Source organism: Numenius arquata, chromosome W (genome assembly GCF_964106895.1).
Source record: "Numenius arquata chromosome W, bNumArq3.hap1.1, whole genome shotgun sequence".
NCBI classification, from domain to species: domain Eukaryota; kingdom Metazoa; phylum Chordata; class Aves; order Charadriiformes; family Scolopacidae; genus Numenius; species Numenius arquata.
Window position 1 is genome coordinate 33,987,190 of NC_133615.1, and position 22,712 is coordinate 34,009,901.

Sequence of the window (22,712 nt, forward strand, 5' to 3'; positions counted from 1 at the left end):
ACTTTTAAGTCTTACTTATTTTAAATATTAGATTTTATTAACTAGCTTTTCTTAGAAAAAAGCCTTCCTGGACTGGCCATCGTTCAGAAAATCGGACTCAATCAGAGTCTCAGCCAAGCCATCTGAGGATGTTTACTTCTCTTAGCTTTTAAAAATCTAAACCTGGGGAAGATGGATTTCATCCACTAAGCTCTCTTTACCAGGTCCATCCTTAAATTGTACCTCCTGCCAACATTATGATCTAGAGTTGCGCTTCCTGTTTTCTACGGAGGCAACACAGTTTCTCGTTCCCTGGCATTGCTGCCGTGGCTCCCTGGTGGACTGTTTCATTCACTTGTCCTATTCTCTAGGTGATGGTTCCTATCTAGATAGCATAAGCCCCCAGAAAACCAGAGTAAAAGCTCATTGTTCAAGTAAAAATCCAAAGTTGCTTTATTTTAAGCCATTTCAGAATGTGCCTGAATGTACAAACAGTGTTCAGGCTCCATCTGCAGAAGTTGTGTTATTGAAAATAATTGTGTCATGTTGATTATTTTCTGTTGCATTTTAGTAGGCAGACCCCTTGCAGTGGAAGTTCAATAGCATTGACCTACTTCCTGCAGACATGGGTAAAAGTTAGGGGCAGGCACGCATAAACACAGAAGTGGAATATTTTGTCTGTCAAAAATATGAACTACTTAATATATTCTATTTTTGAGGGAAGAGTTAGCTTGAAGAATAAAACAGGGAATACAGTTAAACAGAGATCAACAGCTCCTGTAATTTTACATCAGGTTTATGCTTTAGGGAAGCTTTCGTAACCTAGTGTCACATCTTTTGAGTTCCTTTAACATCACTGTAGATGCCACTGACATTTTGTAGTACAGGCAGAAATAAGTTTGCTTTGATCAGTGTTTTGATCATATAACAGGGGACTCTGCTGAGATGAATAGAACTTTGGTGAGATGTGGACAACTAGCAATTCATTAGCAGCATCAAAGTATTTCACAGTGACACCAAACAGCCATCAAGTTTTGCCAGTAATGAAGTAGAATATATGAGGGTTTTTTCTTTTATCAGTTCTTAAGCTATTTGGCAAATGAAGGAAGCTGGAGCTGGATGAAGGTGCTGAAATAAAATATCTGGGATGTCTAGGACTGTTTTCTCAAGTACACAATAATGAAACATTACTAGTGGTCCATTCATTGTGAAGAACTTCAATTATAGGGTTGTTGCATCTGCATATTTTACTCTGTGGTACTGCGGTATAATGAATTTTCTGTCTTCCTGTCATGAAATGCAAAAGGTTCCATTTCGAAATTAGAGTAGTGGAAACCGTTCGTCTGGGAGACTGCAACCACATTGGAAATTAGAAAGTAATTTTATTTAAACAACATACCTCAGACAAAAAACCAAAACAAAACCCTAAAATTGAATTGATCTTCATGCTTATATTAAGTTATCTAACTGCAGTTTGTTAAAGGAAAAAAAATAGAAATAAAAGGGTTTTTTTTTCCTTCTCTATGGTAAGAATAGGTGTAGAAATAAGATATGGGTTCATTGTCTGAAGCCAAATTCTTTTTTATTTAGGCAATACATTCAGATTAAATTCACCTGAATTTTAAGAGGCTAGCTAAAATAGTTTCCTACATAAACAAATTGTGATCTGATCACTGTGTATGACTGAGACTTAACATGTTCGCTTTATTTAGGAACTACTCTGAAATTTATAACTAATGTAATTACATGACAACACTGAATGTGTAGCACCTTCTTTCTGTACTCTCTAGAGATTTTAGTATTTTTGTTTAATTCTACTTTAGCAGTTTAGGAGTCATTTGTGCTGGGCTTAATGTTCAGCACAGTGAGAGGCTCAGGAAAGTTGGATTGTAAACATCTTCACATTATGCTGTTTGCCCTACCCTTTTCCTAGCCTAGGTGCCTTGTCAGGGAAAGTGTAACAGAGCTCACAATGTTAGAAAACAAACGTGCTCTAATGGTGCCATGGCACATAGGCATAGCATCATGAAAGGATGGGAGCTCAGCATCTGTTCTGCTGTCTGTGAAATCACAACTAGCAAAACTTACGCACAAATTCATATTCTTGGCATCCCTGTTGGGTTTGTGATGAGTTCTGTAAACTGGAGGGGAGAGAAGCGGGGAGCAAAGCTTTATATTCTTCTTTGAAACTGTTGCTTCAATTAACTGTTGAATTGGGTCTGGTTGAACTGGTCTATAAATTATTTTTTCAACTTTCAGCTGACTTATGAGCCAAATCATGGAATCATTTAGGTTGGAAAAGATCTTTAAGATCATCGAGTCCAACCACAAATCATCTGCCCTATGCATTATTCTGAAAAGAAGCTGAAGGAAACCTAAGATCACTTAGATCCCACAAGTCTAGACTGAGTAAAGAACTAGCAACCGTCAGTGAATTAAGGGAAGGTTCCGTGTTTGGTTTTTTTCTTAAAGAAAAACTGGTGTTTTTTACAATAGGGGAGAGAGAGAAACTTACATAGGGACTGCTGTAGGTCACAGGAAAAGCACCAGTATCAGAGACTTCCCATGTATGAAATTTCTTTTTTTTTTTCTATCCATTTAATCTCCTTGTAGTAAATTTGACTCTAGGATCAACATAGCGCAATAAATTTAGACTTTTCTTGGATTCAGATTTAGTTTAAGCAAGGCAAATTTATTACTTCCATTCTCTTAAAAAGCTGAGAGAAAAAACCACGAGTGGCAGTATCCACTTATAAATGTTGCAACTCACTAGCAAGTTGTTTTGTTCAAACCTATGCAGTCAATATATGGTTTACTGTGATCACATAGTTCATGCGACTTGCTGCTTGTTTTTCAAAGTACTTCTGACAGCTCCATAGATGGTTTAGTTTGGGTTTTATATATAGGCTATTGACTCTAAGTAATTATATGGCTATTACAGGAGACAAAGGAAACTTACTTAAATTTGCCATGCTCTCACATAGCTTCTGTTCTCTTAATGGAATAAAATTATTTTGTTGTCAGCATGTAAACTAACAGTTCATCTCCAATGCTAACTGTGCGATTAATGCATGTCATTCTATTTACTGGGATAAGCAAACTGGCGATTGTAATGCAAAAATGATTTGCACCAGTAGTTATTATTTGATATTGTAAGATAACCTAATGCACTAGCTGGGCAGAGGACAAATAGTCATCATTCAGAATCTTTATGCAACTGCCTAATCACATATAAGTATTTCTGTAGGTCAATCTATAGCATGTTTTTCTGTTCCTGATAGTGGAGTTGTGAGGCCCTGCAGCTGTAACAATTGTTCGGCTAAATTCAGTGTTTGCTATGAAAGTAAGGCAGGAATCAGCATGAAGTGGTCTTAGAGACTGAGATATCCTGTGGTATCACCGACAGAAGGTTAAACTAAGATTTAAAATAAGCGCTTGCAAATCTTTCACATTCAACCCTTTCGTAACAGCTACTGTCTTCAGCAGAGGCACAACACATCCCAGTTTAAGCTATGACAGTACCTAGAAACGCAGACAGAGGTTTGTGCAGAGCATCTCCATCCCTTACATGTAGTGTATGTCAGATTTACAGGGTTGGGAGCAGTCCCTTTAGCTACCTCACTGCTCTATATGTAGTTGCAGTTGCTCAGAGCATTGCTCTGTCTGTCTACTCTGTCGTTGCGAAGTTGAGGATCTCTGCTGAGCTTGGTAGAATCAACCTGTAGATGCAACAGCCTCATGGATCACATCTATATGGCTAAATAAAACAGGCCTTGGCACCGAGGGCCATGATCTGAACCATATCTACATGTTATAGCAATGACACTGGATCTCTTCTGGGCCTATGTAGTGTGCCTGCGGCCATAAGACGCATTTACTGCTTTGTGTGTCCTTTTCCAGTTCTAAATGCCTGCAATGATTTGAGGGCTGCATTGCCACCCACTGGAGTGGTGTTCTCTTTGCACAAAAGCAAGGATGTCCATTGCATGCCCAGAAGTGTTTCAGATGGGCATGGGAGGGAGGATTGCAGATTGCATAAAGCCTGGTAGGGTGATTTTGGAAGACTGTAGAGATGGAAGGGCACTAAACCTGACTATGTGAAAACTATGCTCGGGATCTGTCTGGCAGCTGGTGTGGACCTGAGCAGTTTGGGGAGAGTGCAAACTCCCTAGTCCGTATGGTCTTCAGAAGCTCAGGACTTTTTGGCCCTGCTTTACTTAGTGGTGGAGATATGGTCACTGGGAAAAGAATTGTTCCTTGTCCTTACTGCCACAGCGTGTTTGAAGTTAAAAGACCTCTAGGGCAGTCAAATACTCCCTTCTCCTTTGTTACATTGCTGACAGAGTGTGGATTTTATCAATGTACACATAAACTATTGTTATAGGTAGAATTTTTGAAAGAAACAGAGGGTTCTGCCTAGCCAGGGGCCTCAGCAAAATTAATCCATACTAATTCAGTGTGAATTTACAGTTAAGCTGCTTTAAATTCTTGTGTATACAGATGAGTTCCAGAATGAAAGTGGCTGTAATTCAGAACATTTTAGTGTCAGGGTCACCATGTCCTGGTATCTGACTTGCCAATAACTACATCATCTAATTGCTTTCATAAAGTGATTAAGTGCCATAGGAGCCCAAGTCAATTTTACTTTCTTTGCAGCCAAATACCTAGTCATTTTAGAAAACGGGATGTAAGTTCCTAAATAACTTAGGTTGCTTTTGAAAACAAAAAAAAAATATTTGGTTGGAATATTTGAAACATTCAGCACTATAGCAAGAGCAAGGAATTATGTCTAGTGTTTAATAGTAATTTAATGCACTAAAAAACTTACTTGGTATCAGTTGCGAAAAATATGAGATACATTACAGGTGTGAGAATAAACTACTTCCAATGATATTGATAAGCAATTTCAGTAAAGGAACAAGGGCAAATCTTTTACTTTTTCAGAGTATGTGATAAAATTTTATGTCTGCAAGGTCTCACAGGCATGAGAATAAAATACTTGCAGTGATACTGATAAGCAATTTCAGTAGGGAGCAAGGGCAATTATTTTTTTTTTATTTTTTCAGAGTATGTGATAAAATGTTAGGTCTACAAGGTTTTAATGTTTAGTGCAAAAAAAGCTAGAAATTAATTAGCTATGCTTGCTCTTGCAAAGGGCTAAAAGTTGTAAGACAGTTATCAATTTTGGTTTACGCTATATGGCCTTCATGAAGAGATAACCTAGTGTCTCTTTACTATATAAAATTAAATGACTAAGACAAAACTGAGATCTTCTTAAAAGAATAAAATTAAAATAAAACTTGAGTGTCTTCAGAGAAATCAGGGATTTTCTTAGTGCTACTGTGATAATTCAGGTTAAATACAAGTCTTTTCCATTGTGAAACAGTGCACAAAAGACATGCATAAAGCTGTTGTTAACTGTGTAAGTTTAATGAGAAACAGAGTCTAAATGTCACCTATGTAAACACATCAAGTGTATACTAGCGGACAACACAAGAAGCTTGGAAACTTCATTGTTTCTTGTGGAGAAGAGTGACTCTTTTCTTTGTCCCCCACTTTAACTTGGGTCATGACTGGGATCTAAATCCCTGATTCAAAAGGACCATAGCTGAAGCATGAATTTTGTGTTAATAACCAATCTTCTGCATCCCATGGTGTGCCTTTCAAGAGCTCTTCTATTGCTATTGACTCTTAGTGTTTCAATAAGCAGTGAACACCAACATACTTAGGCATTTTTTTTTTCTCTGGCTTTGTTATCTTCTGCAGGAGTACTGTGCTGGGTTGCCATAGAAAACATTTCTGTGCAATTTTCCTTCCTTAAAAAGAATTTAATTTCCAGTCTTTTCCTCAGTGATAACCTTCCATATTGAAAGGCGGTCTGTGTTTGTGTTGTGGTGGTTTCTATGGGCCCTGTGATTAATTAAGGCTGTATTATGAAATACAGAACATGGATTTAAGTGGAGGAGCTGAATAAAATATAGCCACTGATTTGCATTGCATAGTCTGCCATATAGTGGCAGAAAATTAGCAGTATATTGTACAGAAAACTGTTCATTTTCAGAGCGATAAGGCCAATGTTTATACTTCATGCCAAGGAATGGTGTGCAGAGAGGCTCTTGCTTATACTTATTGCTATAACAACCAAGGTCAGCTAATTTCATTATTTGCCCCGTTAGAGGGTCGGAAATGGAAAAGTGTAGAGGGGTCCCACCTGCGGGAATGAGCAGACAGGACAGGTGACCCAAACCTGACCAACAGGGGTATTCCATCCCATCTGCCCCATGCTCAGTATAAAAGCTGAGGGATCAAAGGGTCAGCCCCCTTCCTGCAATGGCCGACGTCCAGAGAGGACTCTGTCTGTTCATCTGCCTTTGATCCCGATCTATGTGTTCCTGACTCCAGAGCTGGAATCCAGTTCCCATTCGTCACTGAGTCCAGTCTGGGACTTCCCCAGTGCCTGCTGGTGACATCATCCTGGGAGCTTGATACGGTTTTGTATATACTGTATCTATTTTATTATTTCCATTTTATATTATTATTAATATTTCATTAAAGTCGTTCAGTTCCTTCTAAACTTGTAAATCTCTTTATCTCTCCTCCTCCTCTCCTGGGAGTGAGAGGTGGGGGAAAGCATCTGTTGCCCATCAAGCCCTGAGGAAAGGGACTTGGGGGTGCTGATGGACGAGAAGCTGGACATGAGCAGGCAATGTGCTCTCGCAGCCCAAAAGGCCAATCACATCCTGGGCTGCATCAAAAGAAGTGTTGCCAGTAGATCCAGAGAGGTGATTCTGCCACTTTACACTGCTCTGGTGAGACCTCACCTGGAGTACTGTGTACAGGTCTGGAGCCCTCAATATAGAAAGGACATGGACCTGATGGAGCGGGTCCAGAGGAGGGCCACCAAAATGATCAGGGGGCTGGAGCACCTCTCCTATGAGGACAGACTGAGGGAGCTGGGGTTGTTCAGCTTGGAGAAAAGGAGGCTCCGGGGAGACCTCATAGCGGCCTTCCAGTACCTGAGGGGGGCCTACAGGAAGGCTGGGGAGGGTCTGTTTACAAAGGCCTGCAGCGACAGGACGAGGGGCAATGGTTTTAAGCTGGAGAAGGGGAGATTTAGATTGGATATTAGGAAAAAGTTCTTTACCATGAGGGTGGTGGAACACTGGAACAGGTTGCCCAGGGAGGTGGTTGAGGCCCCTTCCCTTGAGATATTCAAGGTGAAGCTCGATGAGGCCCTGGGCAACCTGGTCTAGTTGGGGGTGTCCCTGCTGACTGCGGGGAGGTCGGACTAGATGACCTTTGGAGGTCCCTTCCGGCCTGGACCAATCTATGAATCTATGAATCATTGGCCAGTTCAGCCTAAACTATGACGTGGCGACAATAGGGTTGAGTGCTTATGGGTAAGAATAAGGGGGAGGGCCAGCAAGGCTGATATCACGGTGGGAGTCTGTTATAGACTGCCCAACCAGGATGTAGAGGTAGATGAAATATTCTAGAAGCTGCTGGGAGAAATCTAAGATCACTATCCCTTGTCCTTGTGGGAGACTTCAACCTACCAGATATAAGATGGGCACACAATACAGCTGAGAGGGAACAGTCTAGGAGGTTCCTGGAGTGTGCTGGGGATAACTTCCTGACACAGCTGGTGAGGGAGCCAACTAGGGAAGGAGCCCTGCTGGACCTGCTGTTTGTAATCAGAGAAGGACCTGTGGAGAATGTGATGGTAGGAGGCCGTCTTGGGCATAGTGATCATGAAATGATAGTTTTCGATTCTTAGAGAAGCAAAGAGGGTGGTCAGCCGAACTGCCACCTTGGACTTCCGGAGGGCAGACTTAGGTCTTTTCAGGAGACTGCTTGACAGAGTCCCTTGGGAGGCAGTCCTGAAGGGCAAAGGAGTCCAGGAAGGCTGGACATTCTTCAAGAAGGAAGACTTAAAGACGCAGGAGCAGGCTGTCTCCATGTACCAAAAAATGAACCATCGGGGGAAAAGACCAGCCTGGCTGAATAGGGAGATGTGGTTACAACTTAGGAAAAAAAGGAGAGTTTATGGTCTTTGGAAGAAGGGGCAAGCCCCTCAGGAAGCCTACGAAGATGTTGTAAGGCTATGTAAGGAGAAAATTAGAAGGGCCAAAGCCAAACTAGAACTTAACCTGGCTTCCAATGTTAAGGACAATAAATAATGTTTCTATATATACATTACTAATAAAAGGAGGACTAAGGAGAATCTCCATCCTTTATTAGATGGGGATGGTAACATGATGACAAAGGATAAGGAAAAGACTGAGGTACTTAATGCCTTCTTTGCCTCAGTCTTTAGTAGTAGAATCTGTTGTTCCCTGAGCACCCAGACCCCTGAGCTAGTAGATAGCAGCAGAATGAAGCCCCTATGATCCAAGGGGAAATGGTGAGGGACCTGCTCCAGCACCTAGACATACACAAGTCTATGGGGACAGATGGGATCCACCTGAGAGTACCAAGGGAGCTGGCAGAAGTGCTCACCAAGCCACTTTCCATCATTTATTAGCAGATAATCCGCAAGAAGGGCTGGAAGGAGGATCTGGGGAACTACAGGCCTGTCAGTCTGACCATGGTATCTGGGAAGCTTATGGAACAGATCATTCTAAGTGCCATTATGCAGCACATGAAGGACAACCAGGCGATCAGGCCAAGTCAGCATGGGTTCATGAAAGGCAGGTCCTGCTTAACAAACCAAATCTCCTTCTATGATCAGGTGACCGCTTGGTGGATGAGGGAAAGGCTGTGGATGTTGTTTACCTGGACTTTAGTAAGGCTTTTGATAGGGTTTCCCACAGCATTCTCCTGGAGAAATTGGCTGCCCATGGCTTGGATGGGAATACTCTTTGCTGGGTAAAAAACTGGTTGGAGGGCTTGGCCCATAGGGTGGGGTGGTGAATGGAGTTAAATCCAGTTGGTGGCCAGTCACAAGTGGTGTTCCCCAGGGCTTAATGTTGGGGCCAGTTCTCTTTAATATCTTTATCAATGATCTGGACAAGGGGATTGAGTGCACCCTCAGTAAGTTTGCAGATGACACCAAGTTAGGTGGGAATGTCAACCTGCTTGAAGGTAGAAAGGCATTGCAGAGGGATCTGGACAGGCTGGATCAATGGGCCGAGGCCAATGGGATGAGGTTCAACAAGGCCAAGTGTCGGGTCCTGCACTTGGGTCACAACTCCATGCAGCGTTACAGGCATGGGGAAGAGTGTCTGGAGAGCTGCCTGGCAGAAAAGGACCTGGGGGTGTTGGTCGACTGTTGGATGAACATGAGCCAGCAGTGTGCCCAGGTGGCCGAGAAGGCCAACAGCATCCTGGCCTGTATCAGGAACAGCGTGGCCAGCAGGACTAGGGAAGCGATCACTACCCTGTACTTGATACTGGTGAGACCACACCTCGAGTACTGTGTTCAGTTTTAGGCCCATCACTACAAGAAGGACATTTAGGTATTGGAGCCAAAGACAGGCAACAAAGCTGTTGAAGTGTCTAGAGCCCAGCTCTTATGAGGAGCAGCTGAGGGAACTGGGGTGGTTTAGTCTGGAGAAAAGGAGGCTGAGGGGGGAGACCTTATCGCTCTCTATAACTACCTTAAAGGAGGTTGTAGAAAGGTGAGGGTCGGTCTCTTCTCCCAAGTAGCAAGCAATAGGACAAGAGGAAATGGCCTCAAGTTTTGCCAGGGGAGGTTTAGATTTTATATTATGGAAAATTTTTTCACTGAAAGCATTGCAACAGGCTGCCCAGGGAAGTGGTTGAGTCACCATCCCTGAAAGTATTTAAAAGATGGGTAGTCGTAGTGCTTAGTGATATGGTTTAGTGATGGTTTTTGTCAGTGTTATATTGATGGTTGGACTAGATGATCTGAGAGGTCCCTTCCCACCTAGACAATTCTATGATTCTGTGTTTCCTCAGAGAATAACTAAACTGTAGGCAAGGATTGTTCCTCCATAGGCTACTTCAAGAGACCCCAACATCAGCTTCCTCTTTGCAATATCTCTGTGCTACTCGATCTTTGGTCTCTGCTGATATTACTGAGGAAAGGCACATTAACAGTATTATGGCGTTGAAATTCAAGACTTTTGAATTTGTAAGTAGAAATTAAATATGGTATTTAATAAATAAGGTGTATTTCAGGCATAGAAGATTTACATCAACAACTAAGACAACTAAGCTGTAGTTCCAAAGCACTACATTATCTCTCTTTAATCAAGTTGGTGACAAATATATTTCATAAAGTAGTAGATTAAAAAAGCACTTACAATACGTATATATTAAAATGGTGACTAATCATATACATATTCTAGAATTACACGCTGTTGCTTTTGGGAAGCTGATATGGATTTCATCATCCTTAACATTTTATTAAAAAAAGTATCCTGTTGAACTGGGAGGACAGAGGTTGTTTTCTGATAATGATATATCTATATTAAAAATCTGTTGATGAATATTTTCTGAATGTGAAGTTTTTATGATTTGAACACTTGGATTCTCATTTGGACGTTCAGTCACAGGATTTTTGCATAATTCTATTTTTCCTGGATATTTTAAAAAAAATTATAAGACATTTTAAGAAAAAAAAAGAGAAAGAAGAGATTTGAGGGCTCTGACCGTTCTCATTCTGTCTGTGCAGTTTGACAATCAGCAAGCACTGGGAGGCAGAACTGGCCACACTCAAGGGTAATAATGCTAAGCTCACAGCAGCCCTGCTGGAGTCCACTGCCAATGTAAAACAATGGAAGCAACAGCTTGCTGCATATCAGGAGGAAGCAGAACGTCTTCATAAGCGGGTAAGTTGAGGCAAACGGCCAGGATCCTTGAGGTGGAAGTACTGGTGACTGTATTCACTCATTTTGAAGTAAAATAAGCTTATTGTTCGGGCTTTAGGTTAATCTTTGAGACAGAAATTAATGATGACTTTTAAAAACACAGGGTTCCTCAGTTGGGAAATTCTTTCTTTTGTAGCAGTTCCTTTTCTGCAGAGGGTTTTGTTGCAGGGTTATCTAACCTGTGATACTTGGGACATGTCTGCCAGCTTTCACTCTTCGTTTGCTGCCAGCTATATCACATCTGTTTCAGAACCTTCTCCATAGCATTACACTTTAATCTCTCTTGCATTTAAGCCCATAGAAACTTGACATCAGATCTGTAAGTTAAAGGAACCCTGTTGTAGTTTCCACATATAACAAAGACCAACAGCTGTCTTTCATCCTTGCACCTAAAGAAAACTGATCGTAGAATCAAGCTCATTATACACAATTACAGATCTGCCTCTGCTTTCATACAGGAGGGGCAGGACCCCTTTCCCTTCACTCTAAATTTTGTTTGCAAGAAATTAGAGTAAAATGGGGGCAGAAATGCCAGTGTTTGAGAGAGGAATAAAGTGTGTGCAAGGTTGAAGGCTGCATTATGAGAAAAAATATATAATATTTTTATTTATCTTCTCTTTTCACATGTAACTCTATATTGTATAATTTATTCATCTTTATTCATATGAATTTGTCATCATAGTTTAGGATATATTTTTGTACAAAGTGAAAGCAAGATTAGCATATGTAGAGGGAAGATGTCCTTGATGGAGTTGCATTAGTTTTGTTAACATTAGTTAACTTAGAAAAATATCAAGGAGATGAACTTAGTTGAGAAAATAAAAACAAACAAAAACCCTGTATGCTTTTTTGCATGAAGATCAGTTTCCTGCATATGTTGACAGAAGGGAAAGGTCAAGTAACAAACATGTCAGACAATTTGGTTTTATATGCTCTACTCACTTAAATGAAATAACGTATGGCAATTAGTTAGCCAAATCCTGCAAATTGTGAAGGATTCTTTCAGCCCTGTGCTGGATCTGTCCAACTGGAGGCTAGTAGTCCCAGGAACAAGGATCATATTGATCTGAGGAGGAGAAATTCAACAGGCTGAATCTAACCTGGAGGTCTGGAAGAATAGCAAGAATTCCCTTGAGCTTGAGGAACCTGGGGAAATGGCAGGTTGTTGGGGCTGTCCCATACCTGGACTGACTTGCAGATGAGGATCTTGAAGTCCCAGCCAAATGATTTGATAGGGAAGAATGACAATTTCCATTAGACTGTAACTGCGTGTGCCATAGCTGGCTGGACAAAATGCACAAAGTGTAATTAAAACTGGTGCATTTTGCAAAGTGCTTTCATTTCAAGAAATTGGCAGTTGCTGACAAAATTGCTTTGCTTCAGAAATTTTCCAGTCAAACAAGTTTGTCTAAGGTGTTGAGTTGAATTTGGTACTGTAAGTGCTTGTCTTTCCCCATAGGATAATCATCTAGATAGTCCTATAAACATACTTTTAATCAGATGAAAGGAATCCCATTCTTAGTTCACAGAATCACCAAAAAATTTAGCATGGAGAGGAATTTTGGAGGTTATCTGGTCCAATTCCCCATTGAAATCAGCGCCAGCTTTGAAGTTAGATCCAACTCCAGGGTTGGATCAGGTTGGATCAGGGATGTGAGTCAAGTCTTGAAAAATGGAGAACCCACAGCCTCTCTGGGCAACCTGTTCCAATGTTTGACCACCCTTCTTGTCAAATTATTTTTCCTAATATCTAATTGGAATTTGTCATGCTGCAACTTGCACCTGTTGCCAGTTCAGAAGAAAAATTGGTTTTGATCCAAAAGAACCTTTGTTGAGAAAAGTTGAATAGAAATGCTCCTAGAAAAATTTCAAAGTTTCAAGTTTTATTTCAAACAAAAATTTGGAAATTAATTTGCATGTTCAATTGTAATGTAGTTGTTGTTTTATATGGAAAAGTTGGCTATCACAGCATCTTGCCCACTGGAGAAAAAGAATGTGTGTAGATATGTATGCATTGGAGGGATACGCTCACTTACAAGATCATAGTCTTTTATAAAATAGACCAGCCTCCAAAATGAAGAATGGTACTGCCAACACTAGATGCTATATTTAGTTCAATTTAATAATATATTATGTGGTTTATAATGTAATTGCAGTATTCACACCTTACATGCTTTAGGTTTATATACAAGTTTTGGTGCCTGAGTCATCTGTTTGGAAGCTACAGCAGACTCATATCCTCTCTTAAGTGTGGTGTATATGTGGGGAAGTAATACATGTTGATTAGTAAACTTTGAATTATTATTTTCATCTTTAGTTTCCTCTTATATTAATAGCCTTACAAATAGCCTTATTTATATAAATAGTTTCCTCTTTATATAAAAAAATATTTTTTATTGCTAATACTGTAGTATTAGTTGAATTCTTATGGCACCTTTTTCCACAGTTTGAACTTTGTCATATTTTATTTCTAAATATCCGTTGATTTTACATTATATCTCACCCTTCTATTTTCCATTTTCCTCATTCACTGTGATAAACTGAGCCTTTCCAGATTGTGCAGCATTTCTCGTAAACTTTGCTTTTTAATTTGTTTTAAATTATCTTAAACCCAACAATTTTTGTTCTATAATTGTTTTCAAATTTGACTGAAATAGTTTTTCTGTGTATCACTGTCCTGGTTTGAGCGACACAGGACTAACTTTTCTTCTAATGCTTGGGAAAACTGCAGTTTTAAAAGACTCTGGTGTCTGAATTTGTGAAAATATTTGCTTTATAGCCAGCTAGGCTATGTGGGATTTAAGGTCTCAGTGTTTTCAAGCCTTGCCAGGTGCAGGGATGATGAGGCCTGTGCACTTGACCCAGGCTGGCCAACAGGATTATTTCATACCATGAATGGCACATTCAATACAAATTAAAAAGTTTTCTGAGAAGTTCTCTCTCTCCCTTGATGGCGATGGTCCAGAGAACTTCTTGCCCCAGTGTCGGACCCCTGAGGCCTTCCCTTCCTCCCAAAGCTGTTGCGCTCGCAGTGTCCAACGTTTGTTGTCCACTGCTGGGAGTGCACAGCTTCCTACTGATATAATTGGCTGAGTATAATCCTTGTATATTTTATATTGGTATGGGGATCAATATTGGTTCTTTAGTATTAGTAATGTTAATTATATAGTCTTATCCTATTAAATCTATTTATATTTCAACCCTCGTGTTTCCTTGTTTTCCCTGTTTCCCCTTCCCGGGTGGGGAGGGGTCATCGGGTGATAAAATAATTGTCTAAACGATAAGAAAATTTTGTGGGTTTCTCAAACCATAACAATCACATTGTTTACACTTTTGAAAATACAGAAAAAAAACTAAAATGCCCCTCTCTGATTTTGATTGCATTTTAGAAAATTAATTTCATTTATTATTTCTTTTCTGATTAAGTATGAGATTTCCTCATCCTTCACTTCAGTTTTTCATATTAACCTAGATTTATTTGCTTTCTCTGAGGCCTTTATCTTCCTCCTCCCATTTGTTCTCTGCATTAATAATGCCTAGAGCTGAGAAGAAACTGAGTACACGTTCAGTGTGGATGAGTGCAAAGTTCTCAATAAATTCAAGTTTTGTGCTCTCTTCTGCTATATTGTGAACTTAAGTCAGAAATACTGTACTTTGATATTTTGTCAGACATTATATTTTTTAAAAGTTTACTAAATGAGTCTATAGATTTTTCTCTCTAAAATACAAAGAGATAATAATTATGGGAAGATGTGATGCCCTGTCAAGAGCTTAAATTGAGCTCTTGACCTTCTCTCCTCTAATCTGCTCAGAAGCAGTTTAACAACAAGGATTTCCCTTAAATGGGGTTGGGGAGCACTCCAATACACTTTGCATAGCTTTTCGAAGTCAAAGGGGGTTAATAAATTTAGAACAGCTCAGTAACAGAAAGAAAAATCCTGAAGTGAGCTACTTCAGACAAATAGAATAGCATTGGTACTAACATTAATCCTGATATCATAGAAAGGAAAGGATTGTATGGTGATATGAATTATGGAAAGTAACCCAAAGTTTCATCTTTGTCATGTAAAAAATGAAAATTATAAATTTTTTTCTTGCATGATAACTGCTAAAGTAAATCATCCTATGACACTGAGCAATAACACAGAGTAATAACACCAGTGCATAATAAAAGAGCTGCAGTCCTTGAAGATCATTCATCTGCAGGAAAACAAAACTGAGGTAACAAGAGATGAAGGCAAGTGATCAAGCTCTAGGATATTCCTGAAATAACGGAGAGGTAAATTTTTGAATTCTAGCTTGCTATTTTACCAGGATTTCCTATGAAATAAGTTAAAATTAGCTTATTATGTTCCAGTTCTTTCATTCAATAAATTAAATAAGTATGAGGACATATAGAATCATAGAATCATTTAGGTTGGAAAAGACCCTTAAGATCATCGAGTCCAATCGTAAACCTAATACTGTCAAGTCCACCACTAAACCATGTCCCTAAGTGCCACATATACATGGCTTTTAAATGCCTCCAGGGATGGTGATTCCACCACTTCCCTGGGCAGCCTGTTCCAATGCTTAATAACCCTTTTGGTGAAGAAATTTCTCCTAATATCCAATCTAAACCTCCCCTGGCACAACTTGAGGCCATTTCCTCTTGTCCTATCGCCTGTGACTTAGGAGAAGAGACCAACGCTCACCTTTCTACAACCTCCTTTCAGGTAGTTGTAGAGAGCTATAAGGTCTCCCCTCAGCCTCCTTTTCTCCAGACTAAACAACCCTAGTTCCCTCAGCTGCTCCTCATAAGAGTTGTTCTGTTTGAGCTTAGAACTAACATAATGGCAAATATTCTAAATAATATATGTACAAATCATCCCATAAAAGAAACCTCACAGACACTGCTCACAGATTTAAACAAGCATACACACCTGATATCAAAATGCACAGTAGAAAAAGTTCATTATTCAACTAAATTGCTAGGAAAATGTAGAACAAAGAGAATAGGTCCTCCACCAATGCCTAAAGATGACAACAAAAAGTCACTGCGTGCTAAGAGCAGACTCCTAAAAGGAATAACACATTTCAGAAAACTGTATTATTGAAAATGCCTAACAAAATTCATGATTGTGAATTAATGGATGCAACCAAAAAAAAAAAAAAAGCCAACACATCCCACAGATTTGAGGCCATTTCCTCTCATCCTATCACTATTCTACAACACAGTAAGATCTGGAAAGGCTAATTGTTCTACCTGTGATAGTCAAGTTTTCAGAAGACACGAGGGAATATAGTGACTTTGGGTTTTATTTTTGAAATTACAGTCTTGCCTTTAAAAAGAGTTTATGTTTTAGAGCAGACTGTAATTATCTGCATGAGGTCCGTTATCCTTCTTGCAATGGAACTAGTTTCTAATAAAAAGAAATCCAGAGTAATATTTTAAAAATCCATGAGAAGAGAAACCATTGCGGAGGCTGACCACCTTCTTTGCATGGAATTAGGGGTGACCAAAGAAAAAATATGAACATTTTATTTCAGGGGATATTTTTATGTCGGATGTACATTTTTGCTCCTCCAATATCCATTTCAACTATCATAAATTTCATATTAATTTTGAAATGGTGTTGTTAGTTAGTCTTGACATTAGAGTATCAGCGTATTTCCAAGGACAGGATTTCTGAAATCCAGCATGTACTCTCAGCTCCCTTTCTATACCTGATTCCTAATATAAATAATCCACATCTGGCCTTTATCAAGATTCAACCCTTACATAATACTTGCAGTTTACTAAAAAGACCTCCCCTTTTCAGACAGAGCAGGTGAATCAGGTTATGGTAGTTTTGTTTTCTGAAATCGAAATGTGAATTTGGTTTTCTTTTATGGATGGTGAACTGAAGGCAAGTCCTTTCTGTCTTTTTCTGTTTGCCTTGATTTGTTTTTAGGGTAGATTTGCATTTAGGACCCAAGACTATTTCATTAGGGTTTTTTTTCTGGGAATTCACTTTCACTGAATGTGGGGTGATACAGAAGTGTCATATACAAGATTATAATTTGGAAAAGAAATAAAAACAAACAAACTGCTGTCACTCTGGGAAAGGAAAAAAATGTTTTCACTGAAGGGTCCCTCATCCCCATCTTCACCATCTTTCTAAAAAAAAAAAAAGCAATGCTTTAAGATCCTTTTATCTGCAAGTTATAAAAAACATACACAAACATGCCACAACATTTTTATGTAGTCAAAACTTTGTAGAATAAAATGTATCCTGTAATTCCAAAACTCCATTGGAGAATGAGTAAATTACTGGAGTTAAATCCTCAGGATTAAAGTATGACATATCTGTACCATGTTTGCTATTGCATGTAATTCATGAGGAGGCCAGAGAGCTGGAAAAAATATTTTCTAATTAGATTGCAAAGAAAGGGATGTTGCCTGAAGTTAGTATTAGCATTATCAATTGCAAATAATAATGCATGACTGAAGCTCAAAGCATCAATTTTGGTACACTTCTTATATTTTCAAATATTCCTACTGCAGTTTCATTACTTTCTTCACAAAAATCAAGCAGGTGCTGAATTATTCCTCTTTTATCTCTGAAGGAATGAATAACTGTAGAAAACATTTTGATATTTCCATGGCTTGAGGCATCAGTCCTTTTCAGCAAATTTTTTAATTGTTTTCTCAGTCGAAAAAAGTACTGTAATGTTGATAATGCACAAAACTCCCCCTGCCGCCAGGTTATCATTTTATCTATGGGTAAATCTTGGAAAACTACAATAATTAATTTGCTGTCACAAATGATGTATATGAATAATACTATGTTTTCTGCATTTTCACATTTCTTAGCACCAAAAAATCTTTCCAGAGTTTTTATTCTTGAAAGCTAAGCTAGAATTATTTTTATGATTGGCTTGTTAGTGTGCTGCTTTGCATCTTACTGTCCACCATAAATTATCCCTGGAAGCATTCAAGACCAGGCTGGATGGAGATTTGAGCAACCTGGTCTAGTGGGAGGTGTCCCTGCCCATGGCAGGGGGGTTGGAACTAGATAATCTTTAAGGTCCCTTCCAACTCTAAGCATTCTATGATTCTATGTGAAACTTTATGCAGTTATTCCCAGTTTTGATGAGCCATGCAGCATCATTTCTCTTGTCATTGTGGAAAGCAAAGGGCTCTCTTCTTCTTTGTAGGAGGTTCATCTTGAATTATTGATGGAATAATATTATCACAGTCACAGTTATGATCCATTTAGGGATGTAACTCAACCACGTAAAAATACATAATTAATACTTAAATTCAGTCTTGCATGTGAGCACTCTGCCTGTTCCGCACTGTAGCCTGGGATAGTAGACCTTGGATATTTCATTCTGCAATAAATATAAGGGATAAAAATATCTTTAGGAAACAACAAGTTAATAGCGTCAGGTATATCTATAAAATAGGCTACAGCTAGACTGAAAATATGTTTTAATCTGTCTTGCATTGCTGTAGCAGTTGAAGTAATTTCTGTATGAAATTTAGAAGGAATTTCATGATCTGCTGGCATTGAATTTAAGATGCTGAATAAAAACTATTGTTGTTTGAGATCGGAAGCGTACATATTTATCTCAAGAAAGTGGTTTGAAAAAATGAATCAACCTGCAGCAAACATAGCTCAGATTCATTCCATCAATAATTGCTCGAGAAGGGTTACCACTCAAAATATTTCTGTCTTTCCCACTTCTTTGCCTCTGTCTAACCAAAGTCTTCACTCACGAAGCAGTTATCTGTGTTGAGATTTGGTGCAATCTCCTCTCTTGCTTTCTTTGTACTTTGATTTGGTTTGTTTTCTTTGAGACATTCTTCAGTCTTCTGAAGCTTTGAGCAGTCACTGTCACTGAGCTCACATCAAGTCTGTAACTCCTTGTTGGCCCAAAGCCTCACTCCTCCACTCTTCCCAGCAGCCCAGTGTACACTAGCTGTCTGCTACAATGAAAACTTCTGCCTGGCACCTTCCTCTATTTATAGGCTGTTGACCTTAGGTCAAAATTTCCAGAAAACTCTCAAATGGCCTCTGCAGAGAAGTTCTAGGCTCTGCCAGAACAAGTTGCTTTGCTGTCTTATTTCAGCTGATGTATTTCACACTGAAGTGCAGTTAAGTATAATAATGGCTTAATTATTAAGTATAATAATTAAGTATAATAATGGTATAATACTAGAACAGTTAGCTCATTTAGTCACTAAAAAGGCCTTTCAGAATTGTTTTCCTTTTGTGCAGTCCTTACCTGGATGATAAATGCAAAATAAAGGAGAGGCTAAGAACATTTTTTTTTCTTTTTTAGAAAAAAAATCATTTTATGCAAAACAATTTTTAAAGGAATTTTATGCTAACTTCATAAGAATACCTTCACCATTTTAATCAACATGTCACCCAGAAATAAGGGTATATTTCAAATGCAGCTATTTATGCAAAGGAGTTGCAATACCTTGAATTTTTTGCAATTAATTCTGTATGTGTTGCTTCTACTTATTTCAACAGGTGACTGAGCTAGAGTGTGTGAGCAGTCAAGCCAATGCAGTCCACACACATAAAACAGAATTAAACCAGACAATACAGGAGTTAGAGTCTATGCTGAAGAAAAAAGAAGAGGTATCTGCTAACGTTATTCTTGGCTTTTCTGTTACATCATTTCTAAAGGCTTTCAATATTAAACTTGTGATGGTTGGTAAATACTGTATTATTTCCTATAGATGTTACAATGTAAAATCCATTTTTCAGCTTCTTTGAAATGATTAATATTTTCCGTGTATATAATTACATCAGTCCAATATAGAGATGGGTATCTGAACAACAAAAAAAAAGTATCATTTTTTTTCCTGTTTGCTTTTACCGAGCATCTCTCTGCAAAGGTAAGTCTGCATTGAGGCATATGTAGTTTCTACAGAGCAGTCATCACACTGATGCAGTCTAAATTCACTAAGAAGGGAAGCAGTTGTAAGCACACTTTCCTTTTTCTGGAGAGTAGGATTTGGAGCATGTAATAGATCAATGTCTTTTTCAGGCCAATCTGTTTTTCAGGCTATGTTAATATAGCTGACTTTCCTTAAACGCATGCCAAACACCCAGCCTGTAACTTGATGATATTTATGTTGCTGTCTGCCTTGGGTGGACCAGCTGCAGGAAAATACAAGGAATTGGAGTAGCACCTGCGCTGGCACAGGTCCTAGAGGAAAGCAGATTTGTGCCACAGAATGATCGAGAATCGCCCCTTTATGGATGGGAAAAAGGAGGTAGAATGAGCCATATATGAAGGATTGTTTTCCCCTTGTAAGACCAGATCCCTTGAGCCCTCTGACAGACACAGCGGGCACTGGTGTGCGTGTTCAGAGGGGCAGTGTATCTTGCAGGATTTTGCCCCCAGTGGGGCTGTTGTTAGATGTTTCTGAGGAAGGTGCATGAGACACACAGTAGTTACAGAATATCCTCCCAAAATGGAACAAAGTCTTTTCCAAATTCCCTCATACTTAAGAGATTAGCCTCAGGTTGCAAATGTTTCCCGTTTTGGTGCCCATGCACTTTTGAATTATGCTGAGTTGTTGGATGCAAAGAGATCTTTCTGAAAGAAGTTCTGGGAGGTGACTATGCCTTTCTGAGGAAAAATATTTATTAGTTTTAAGACTGATACCTTTTAGTTTCATTAACTGTTTCTATTCTTGTGTCCTGAAAGTAAGCTAAGAAAAGGTTTCTCTTCCATTAATTATTTTATCTATATTTGTTATTTTTATACCTTATTACTTTCTTCTTGCTAAATTAAAGATACCATTTCTTTTAGATTCTGATTTTACAGAAATCAATGGTCAAAGCAGGCAATTTCTTAATGCTCAATCCTGCTGCTAGTGACATAATAAGCAGCTCAGATGAAAATGGGAGTTTTCACTTGAAACAATGGAGGATAGATTATAATAGAATTTAAAGTATAAAATTGTTTTTCTAATTACAAGGACTTTATTTTCTAGGAAAACATTACTTCAGATCCTTTGTGTGGGAGAGAAAAACTTGGACTTTTATAGCAAGGAAAATGCTTATCCGTATTGTTTATTCACAACAGAATTGCTGTTTTGGAACTGCGATTCGGGAATATTTGAAGCAGGGCTTAAACTTCATGTGCTGTGATGGACAGTAAATAACTGCCAGTTTTGATATCATTGCAATGGCTTGCTCAGGAGAAGCAGCAGCAGCCAGCTTACCTTCACTGAGGCCAAGCCAGGTAATGTGTTGCTAGTGAGGTTGCTTCTTCTCCCCTAGGAAATAGAAAGACTGAAACAAGAAATCAACAGTTCCAGAGAGCTCCAGGCACAGAGGGATTCCCTGACCCAGAAGTTACAGGTGAGCTACAGTGCATCATCTTAATTTAGACAGAAGGGAAAAAGCAGTTCACATCAGCAACTTGTGCTATATTCACTGAAGGTGCCAGATAAATATGTAAGTTACATTGTGTTGTGAAGTGGTGGGTCAGGATGCTCCTTGGGAATTTGTACCAAAATTTCCACCTGTTGTAATTCGTTATTTTTTCCTGAGGGAACAGACCCAAATTTCATTTACAAGTCCACAGAATAAGCTCAGGTGAGCAGATGTGTTTCATTGATACATGTTCTAGGCAATTCTGGTCTCATTTTCACTGCAGTTTCTTCCTATAGGTCTTGTGTGCCACTGAACTGTCAGGCTGTGTATCATCATATTGGGATGAGTTTGTATTCAGCTTTTAAACATGCTTTGAGAAAGTAAAGATTAAAGCATTCTTGTGTAGTACAGACTTCAAAAACACACTCTGACATTTTCTTGGAATTAGAGTCATGGTTTTATTGTTTTTTCTGGGTTGTTTCTTTACTGTGCATAAAGCCAGATACCTCAGCCTACTGAAAGCAGTATGCCCTCAGTATACCCTCACTTGCTGCGTCTGAGCTCCTGTCCTGTCACTGGGCTGACCAGCCAGCACAGACACACATCCCTTGTGAAACCTGTCTTCTGAATGAGGCTGACCCAAAGCTTAGTTGGGCTTAAATTCTGAATTCAGATTTCAGAGTTTTGATAGGACTGGAAACTCAGGCATTAAATAGCTCCAAATCCAAAGTGCTGAAAGGTGACCCTCCCTGTTCTGCAGCTTGACCTAAATCACACTGAAAACAAGCCCTGTCAGGCTAGCCGTAGCTTAAAAATCATTAAGCATATATTCTTTGAAATGCATTATATGAATTGGAACTTCCTTGAATCTCATTTTAACTACAGAATAAATCACATAAGAACAAAATTACTTTATTCATTTTTCCCCATTCTTAAATCAAATTATTTGGAAAAATTATGTTATTATGCTGTTTCTTTAAAGACTGTTTTGAATACACCTGTGTCGTGGTTTTGGCTGAATTTACCAAAACCAGACTGACAGATGGCCCTTCCCCCCCTCTTCCCCCCCAAAAAAGAGAGGAGAGAAAGAGATAAGGAGATTCAGAAGTTTAGAATGAACTAAACTACTTTAATGAAGAATTAATATTAAAATAAAAAAAAAAAAAGAAGAAAATAATGAAATAGATGCAATATATACAAAACCATATCAAGCTCCCAGGATGACAGTCACGTCACCGGCAGGCACTGGGGAAGTCCCAGACTGGACTCAGTGACAAATGGGAACTGGATTCCAGCTCTGGAGTCAGGAACACATAGATCGGGATCAAAGGCAGATGAACAGACAGAGTCCTCTCTGGACGTCGGCCATCGCAGGAAGGGGACTGACCCTTTGATCCCTCAGCTTTTATACTGCGCATGGGGCAGATGGGATGGAATACCCCAGTTGGTCAGGTTTGGGTCACCTGTCCTGTCCGCTCCTCCCCACCGATGTGACCCCTCTACGTTTTTCCATTTCTGACCCTCTAAG

At 39.2% G+C, this 22,712-nt stretch overlaps 1 protein-coding gene across 1 annotated transcript in view; it reads left to right on the plus strand.

Annotated features, from left to right (window-relative positions):
- LOC141476635 (homer protein homolog 1-like) overlaps positions 1-22,712 on the plus strand; it is a 52,884-nt gene that overhangs the window by 20,910 nt on the left and 9,262 nt on the right. The window contains exons 4-6 of the mRNA XM_074165416.1: positions 10,619-10,775; positions 19,322-19,432; positions 21,089-21,169. Of these exons, the coding sequence (XP_074021517.1) occupies positions 10,619-10,775; positions 19,322-19,432; positions 21,089-21,169 (349 nt within the window). The remainder of the gene's footprint in view (positions 1-10,618; positions 10,776-19,321; positions 19,433-21,088; positions 21,170-22,712) is intronic.